Source organism: Mandrillus leucophaeus, unplaced genomic scaffold (genome assembly GCF_000951045.1).
Source record: "Mandrillus leucophaeus isolate KB7577 unplaced genomic scaffold, Mleu.le_1.0 Scaffold116, whole genome shotgun sequence".
NCBI classification, from domain to species: Eukaryota; Metazoa; Chordata; class Mammalia; order Primates; family Cercopithecidae; genus Mandrillus; species Mandrillus leucophaeus.
The window spans coordinates 7,344,468-7,352,529 of record NW_012099876.1 but is presented as its reverse complement, the minus strand read 5'-3'; the positions used below and the strand labels follow the sequence as shown (position 1 = coordinate 7,352,529).

Sequence of the window (8,062 nt, the reverse complement as noted above, 5' to 3'; positions counted from 1 at the left end):
AGGGCCGGTTCCAGATGGGGGCCCCGGGCACACCGAGGTTGGCACGGTTTGGGGGTATCCGGGGCGCCCTCGGCGTCTGCGTCCGCCTGCCGGGCTGTACCAAGTGCCCACTGCTGAGGTCGCTGTGGGGGGCGCGGGTAGAGCCCCTGTGCTCACTGAGGTTCGGGGCTGTGGGTGGGTGGGATGGTGCCTGGGCTGCTTTAGAAACTTTTATTGCAAAATGGAGCTGGAGTTGCAGTGATGGAAAACGGAGGGGGCGCCGGATAAGCCAGGTGTCTGCGTGCGATCCCTGCCTGAAGCAGTCGGGGAAGGAGAGGAGTGCCAAAGTATCCTTCCGAAGGGTCTTGACACTTGCTGGGCCGCCCGCTAGCCGGGCGCGGCTGTTCGCGGGTCCGCGGCGCCCCGTAGAGCCTGGGAAGGGAGGGGAGTCCAACTCGCTGGGCGTCCGTCTGGCGACCGGCGCAGGTGTTGGCCGGAAGCTGCAGGGACTCAGGGCCCGCGGCTCAGGCGCTCAGGAACTGGGAGTGAATCTCGGCTTTAGCGGGCTTGCGTCTAGGGAGCTTATCCCGGGGGTGCCGCGACCAGAGGGGATTTGGGGGCTGGCGTCGCGCAGCCGTCGATCCCGGGCCACCACCTCATGGCCGCGCTGCAGCCTCGGGCTCCCGCGTGCGGCTCATGCTTTGCAGGGGGCGGTTGGCGAATGGAAGGGCTCCGGGATGGGGCTGAGGGCGCAGAGTCCTAGCGTCGGATGCTAGAGCGAACTGGGTCCGTCCGTGGCACCGCGCGCTTCCCTCCTAGATCTTGCTCGGCCTCCCGCCTTACCGAAGTGGCTCAGAGTAGCGGACTCTCGGTCCGGCCGGGCCTTTTATACTGCGCTTCCCCGCCTCCTACCCGTTCCCTCCCTTCCTCCTCCCCAGCGCCAGCCCAGCCCTTCCCTCCCTGCGAGCCAGGACCTAGTCCATGCCTTCGCACACATCCGCTTCGCACATTTCCAAGCCCTTCCCGCGTCCCGGACGCCAGTGCCTCCGGGATGGAGCCTCTGAATTCTCCTTTGGTGAATGAAATTAAATAAATAAGCAACACTTTCTTGACGGCACGCCTCCCTTCCCCCCTCCCCAATTTCCTACCTTCCTCCTCCGAGCCCTAGAAAGATTTAAGATTCTTAATTCAACGGCTTTCGAGTTCTCCCAAGGCATCTCAACCAAGTATTATCCATATTAAGGCAAACCCTTGCTCGGTTCCGAAGGTTCCTCCGGTCACCGCGGCACTTTGCAGAATTTAAATAGCGATGGTTAAGGTAGGGTCTGTTGCTTGGACTTATTTGTGCCCGGGAGAGGAAGGGCTTGCTGCCTCTTTAAAGATGCCTGAAGCGTCTTTAAAATTCTAACTAACTCCAGCATCTTATTAATAAATTGGCAGCTGTTCATAGAGTCTGCTATATCTTTTCCTTTTCAGTTTTTTGTTTTTTGGGGTGGGGGGAGGTGCGAGGGAAGAGGGGAGATGTTTGGAGGGGTACTTGCTTTGGATTTGTAGGCAGCCGGGCCTGTCAGACATCTTATTTCTATCTCTAGGCTCTAAAATGCCAATAATTGTCACTGGAGTGCGGGTCGGGGGGAGTAGGGGGGGGAACGTGAAACAATAACCGTCCAGGGTAGTTCAGATGGGAGATCAAAGAGGGGATCCCAGCAGCCTTTAAATCCTGGAAGGATCCTCCTGTGTGTTTTCTAATTAGGATCACTTAAAAGGGAAAGGGCTGGAGAATCAGCGCCGAAATAGAATATATAAATTAAGATGGCAAACTAGAATCCCATAGCCAAAGAGTTTTAAGGATGGTTCTAACCTCCAGTTGTGCCAGATTATGATAGGGCTCGCAGGAACAAATGACTTTCCTATTGCCAGAGGCAGGCTGGTCTGAATTAGGATCCGGGGCCGCTGTGTCCTGCCCTTTCATCACACACAGTCTCCACATGTAAGCCTCAGCTGCCTCTCCTCTCATCTGAAAGTAACAGTTTTGGACCCAAGGAAAAAAAATGACCTTTAAAAAACTCTGGAAAGAAACCTTTGCAATGAATGTAAATTCTTGTGAAATTGTAAATGGAGATTTGGAGATCAAAGTCTTTGTAAAATGTTGTAAAAATTGTAAATTGAATTTTGGGGACAGATGTCTTTATAAAATGTTGAACAAATGTATGAATGAATCCTATTAAAATCCCTTCACGCTGAGAGATCCCCATTCCAGGTGAGTTTATGTTCCAGTAAGCACACATAACGAGTATTGATAAACACCCGGGCTCTATGATTCCACTTGCCGAACCAGGCTTGCCAGCAGGGCTCTGTTTTTGAGTTAGGGAACACGGGCTTACAATTTTTGTGGAAAAATAATTAAAAATTTAATAGACTAAGCCAATTAAGTTTCAAGCACATTTATGAAATTGTATCAATAGCTGATAAAAATTTTTAAAATCCTACCTCCTTCAGCAGAGTGTCCAGAGCACCCTATCCATATGTTTATTATTGATTTTATGACACTTGGGGCACTTGTGTCTGCATGTCTGTCTGCCCACTAGACCTTGATTGGGATCACCTTTGTGGTAGAACATTTCAGAGCATCCTCCAACTCCCCACCTCCATCACCTCCATCCCAGTATCGAGTTTCTTTCTGGGTTCATGGCTATGAGACATTTTCTAGGTGTACTTGGGTCTAGGTTTGGACTGTGAAGAGCTTTTTTCCTTCCCGGTCTGACCATAAAACATCCTGAGTGATTATCTGCACACACTCTCTCTTTCCTTTTTTTTTTTTTCTTTTTCACTCGTTCTTTTTTTTTTTTTTTTTTTTTTTGACAGAGTCATTCTGTCGCCCAGGCTGGAGTATAGTGGTGCAATCTCAGCTCACTGCAGCCTCTGCTTCCCAGGTTCAGGCGATTCTCCTGCCTCAGCTCCCTGAGTAGCTGGGATTGCAGAATCCTGCCCCCATGCCTGGCTGATTTTTGTACATTTTAGTAGAGAGAGATCTTCACCCTATTGGCCAGGCTAGTCTCAAACTCCTGACCTCAAATGATCCACCCGCTTCGGCCTCCCAAAGTGCTGGAATTACAGGCATGAGCCAACGTGCCCAGCCCTCTCTTTCCTTTCTACATGGCAAAGGACTCTGAGGTGAAAGGAACTCAAATTGAGTTACTGCTCAAAAGAGAACAATTGGACGAGGAATATCTGCATTGAACCTTGCACAAGTGAGAGAAAACTTTATTCACAGACGTTGTGATGTGGGGATGTGTGCGCAGCAGCTGGTAGAATAGTACCCATCCTGACAAGTATAATCTTTGAGACAATGCCTTGCACAGAGTAATTGCTCAATCAGTGTTTTAAAAATGCATGTAACAAATCTGGTATTTGTTTATGCCCCAGTTAATAGATTACCTTTCCTTAGAGTGCTTGTACTCTAGGTGTCTGACATTAATTTTGATAGCTATTCTGCCTCTTGATTGTACTATTCTCACATAGAATTTGTCTTTCATTATTAGTCCGATTTATCTTACAGGCAGGCTTATTTGACTGGAATATTTTAAGGAAGGAAGAGAAATGAATAAGCCAGAACACCTGTAGTTAATATCATTGCAGAGAACCTTGTGGCCTATTATGACCAGGATTTTATTGTTTTTTTATTTTATTTTGCTAAAGATTGGTGCAACATAGCAAATAGTAGTTTCAATGTAATCCTTAATTTTTTTTTAGTATGGAAAGTTTTAAATATATACGAAAGGAAAGAGAATAATATAATAAATCCTTTCATACTCATAAGCTGGCTTCAACAAAACTTATGGCCAATCTTGTCTTACCTGTATTCTCAATATTTTCATACATTTCCTCCCTTTCAGATTATTTTAAGCAAATTCATGATATGTAATTTCATATGTACATATTTCAGTATGCATCTCAAAAAGGTAAGGGCTCAATTAAGCACTGTTTTTTAAACACAGGCATATTGAATCTGAGCTTTAAAACAGATTTGAGAAGTCACAGCCAGAGACTTTTTCTGGGTGTAAGAATGATCAGAATTTAGGGATTGTGGTGGAGGCTGCTCTGTGTTCACAAAAACCTGTTTCCTCTTCTTCCCGGGCATTCTAGTACACTTCGTTTCTCGGTACCCTTTGCATGTGACTGAATTCTGGCCAATGGAATATGGGTGGATTAATGTGTGTCCCTTCCAGATCTAGCCCAGAAAAACTTCCTGTGCATGATCTTTTCTTTTTTACCCTTGTCTGCTGGCTGGATGTTTTTGCCCAGGGTGACCCTAGAGCAATGATCAGTCTGGGTCTCTGGAACAGAGTCCCTACCTGACCCCTACATCTGCCCAAGAACACCCTGGCTGGGCTGTTGTGTAATTGAGAAATAAACTTTTTAAAAAAAATGTGTGAAGCCATTAAACTTTCGTGGTTTGTTCCAGGAACTTTCATTACCCTAACTAGGGGGCAATGTTCTGAGGCTGGAGGGATGGCAAACTTTTTCCTTAGAGGGCGAGATGGCAAATTTTTTTTGTCTTTGTGGGCTACAAGGTCCCTTTTGCAATTACTCAACTCTGGTGTTGCAGTGGGAAAGCAGTCACAGAAAATACGTGAAGGAATGGGTACAGCTGTGTTTTAATAAAATTTCATGTGTACAGCTAGGCAGCTGGACCACATGACTTAGTTTGTCAACCGCTGTCCTAAGGGACTAGCACAACCTCACCACCTTGTTTGTTTTAGAGGCTGTATATGAAGGAATTAGTCAGACGGACTTCACTTACTATTTTATCTCCCTAGTCTCAGTTCCCTCATCTGCCTCATCTGTAAATTGGGGCTGAGAATGTGTACTCTCAGGCTGTTGTGAAGTTCAACTATCACTCTCACGTGGAGGAAAAAGCAAGTCATTCTGGGTCTCTAGGTCTGATGGATACGGGACTCCACATTCTGTCCATGAGGGCAGGGCACTTGTTTGCCTCATTCACTTCTGAATTCACACAGTAAATACTCCATAAATATCTATTCAGTGAATGAAACTTGTAGAAAACTGTTGAAATTTGGAACTCCGAGGAACCTTAGAGGTAAACTGGAAGCCCTCAAGGAAACACAAACAAACAGAAAGCCTGAAGTGTTGTTCTATTAGAGCCTCTCCTTTGAACTATGAAGGGGTCACAATGCTCAGAAGTGAGAAAATCACCACAGTCAGAGGTGCTTCTAGGGTCTCCACCCCTGAAAGCAGCTGCTAGGCTTGTGGGACACCTGGACTGCCAGCAACGTTGCACTTCCCTATCCGCCAACACACACAAAACCTAGGAAGACTAGGGGGACACCTGTGGCTCTTTTCACTTCATGCTAAAAGCCCCTCGCTATACAAAGAGTCCAAGAGACCACCAAATACGTGAGTTTCGGAGGGGGTCAAGAAACTATCCAGAGGGAGTGCTATTTTTCCCCAGGACAAGGCTGGAGCGGTGGTGAAATAGGACCCGCTTCTTGGAAGGATTCCTGATGATTCTCCCTAACATGCCAGATTCCTTTACTGCATTTCTGTTGCGATGTTAAAACATAATAACCTGCTCCTCCAGTGACCTCTTCTGCAAATAGTCAACCCTTATAGTTCCCACCTGCATTGAAAAGAGACCCCTTTATTGCGTTTGCTTTGTTGTTATTATTTCCGTGCAAATTCTGGAAAGCACAATAGAATCTCAGGCACATGTTATAACTAGGGGAGAAAAGTGCATCATAATTACAAGGTTTTGTAATTTCCAGGCAAAAAAGAGGACAAACTATTTGGTCAGAATTAAATCTTGGAGTCTAGATGTTGGGAGGGTTCCACAGAGTTCATTTAGCTTCCTTTACAGATGAGGCAACAGGCCCAGAAAATTAAATAGACATTCTCAATATTGCACAGGGACTTGGTGGCAGCATCAGGACAAGAGCCCAGGTTTCCTAACTTCCAAGACCAACGTGCTTTCTGTTTCTGAAAGTAAACTTTCAAAAATTAAAGTACGCCGTACATATGGAAAAGACCACATATCCTGGCTGCATAGCCGAATGGAATTTTCACTATGCAGATCAAGAAACAGAATGTTACCAGTACCCCAGAAGCCAATTACTCAAAAGTTACCAATGTTCTGACTTCTCTCACCATACATTTGATTTGCCTTTGAAAATTAATTCATCAAATTTTACAGTATATACTCTTTTGTGTCTGGCTCCTTGTGCCATCCTCTATTGCTCTCCCCAGCTTTTTGCTTCAAAATAAATTGAAAACTATAGAAGAGTTGCAAGTATAATTGAATGAACATCTGTAGTTCCTCGTGGTAGACTGTTTAAAATGACCACAGTTTTCTCCCCATTGTCTCCAGGCTTTTTACAAGCTGGCTTTGTACCCCTGGAAGCCTTGTGATTTAGTTTCACTAACAAAATGCATCAGAGGTGATTTTGTACCAGTTCTGTGGTTAAGCTTCAATAAGCTTTACATGCCCTCTTTCTCCCTCAATCTCTCTCTCTGTCTTTCTATCTGTCTGTCTGTCTCTCTCTGTGTGTGTGTGTGTGTGTGTGTGCACGCGCCTCTGTATCGGAACTTTCCCACTGCCATGTGGATAATCCAGGACTAGCCTCCTGGAGTGATCCTAGTCACCACTGTTGCCCCAGCTGACACCTGCCTATTCTCAGAAGCAGAGCCGCCCAGTAGACCTGCAGTTCATCACAGACACATGAGAGAGATTAAGAGAACCCAGCTGAAACCAGAGAAAGCACCCAGGTAAGCTGCGCCTAAATAGAATGAGAGGTGAAATAAATGGTTGCTGTTGCGAATAGGGTAGTTCATCACTCAGGGCAACCTGTTAAATACAACCCTTCACCTCAAATACTACAGTAGGCATTTCTTAAGAGTAAGGAGATTCTCCTACATCATCACAGCATAATTCTCATACTCAGGACGTTTAACATCGACACAATAATATGATCTAACTTATAAACCACATTCAAATGGTTCCAATTGTCCCTACAATATTCTTTACAGTAACTCTTTTCTGTCCAGGATTCTGATGAGAATCACTCTGCATTTAATTGTCATTGTCATGTCTGTTTATCACCTTCGGTCTTCAACAGTCCACATCTCCCACTCCTCCTTTTTCTTTGGGTCTTTTGTGCCGTTAACATTCTTTAAAAGCCTAGGCCAGCTGATTTTGCAGAATGCCCTTCAGTTTATATTTGTATGATTGTTTCTCTAGGATTAATTTCGGATTGTGCGTTTGGGCTAGGAATGTTGCCTGGATGTTATGTTCTTCTCAGTGCATCACATCAGGGAATCCGTGATGACATTTTTCCCAGTTGTGGGTAAATCTATTTCAAGATACGGAGATCCTGAGTCATTTTTGTGAGGTTAAATGGGAAGAGCTCTTGATTGAAAATATGTCAGTGTGTTGGCTATCTTTTTCTTATGTGTGGAGAAAGGGGAAACATGAGTTCATCTAATTTCCTGGGAATTTACTTCACTTTGTTCCAAGTTGTTTGTCAACATCATCCAACTCCCTCAGGGCAGTGGGCTGTGACCATATTAGAGGAGGGCTGTCCTCAGGGTGAACTCTATGAATCAGTAATTTTGTTTGCTGTAATCAAAAGTCATTATCAATCCATTCTTAAAAGCTTAGCCTTAAATTCTTTTTTTGTTCACCTTTTTTGGGGAGCAAGTCAGGCTTAGTGTAAGACAAAGGAGAAATAAATTTGTTGTTCATGAAAATTGTTTTTAGTGATTTAAAAATAATAAATGCCCTAGCTTTATGATGCATTTAAAAAAAAAACACAAGGAATATAAATATACCCTAGGGAAGTCAAAAGAGCTCAGTGAAAGAAAGAAAAAAGCCAAAGGGCTAGAAGTTTTAACTCTTTTTTTTTAAAAAAACTAAAGAATAGTTGAAATAATCTTTCAACAACTTCAGTTGAGATTATATCTGAAAGAAAGCTAAAGCTGATTAATTTGCATTTAGAAGTGAATTTAATCCAGCAATTCCTTAGCAGAGAAAGATCAAACTGACACCTCTAAGATGCCACATCAGAGA

At 44.6% G+C, this 8,062-nt stretch overlaps 1 protein-coding gene across 1 annotated transcript; it reads left to right on the top strand.

The window, feature by feature from the left end:
• Positions 1-14: 14 nt before the first annotated feature.
• On the top strand, positions 15-2,000 carry LOC105553043. The gene has a single exon (XM_011998957.1). The coding sequence runs from the start codon at positions 15-17 to the stop codon at positions 753-755; it is 741 nt and encodes a 246-aa protein (XP_011854347.1). The 3' UTR covers positions 756-2,000.
• Positions 2,001-8,062: the final 6,062 nt, after the last annotated feature.

Excerpts from the sequence above, each read along its gene's own strand:
- LOC105553043 (XM_011998957.1), top strand. The coding sequence starts at position 15 with ATGGGGGCCCCGGGCACACCGAGGTTGGCACGGTTTGGGGGTATCCGG.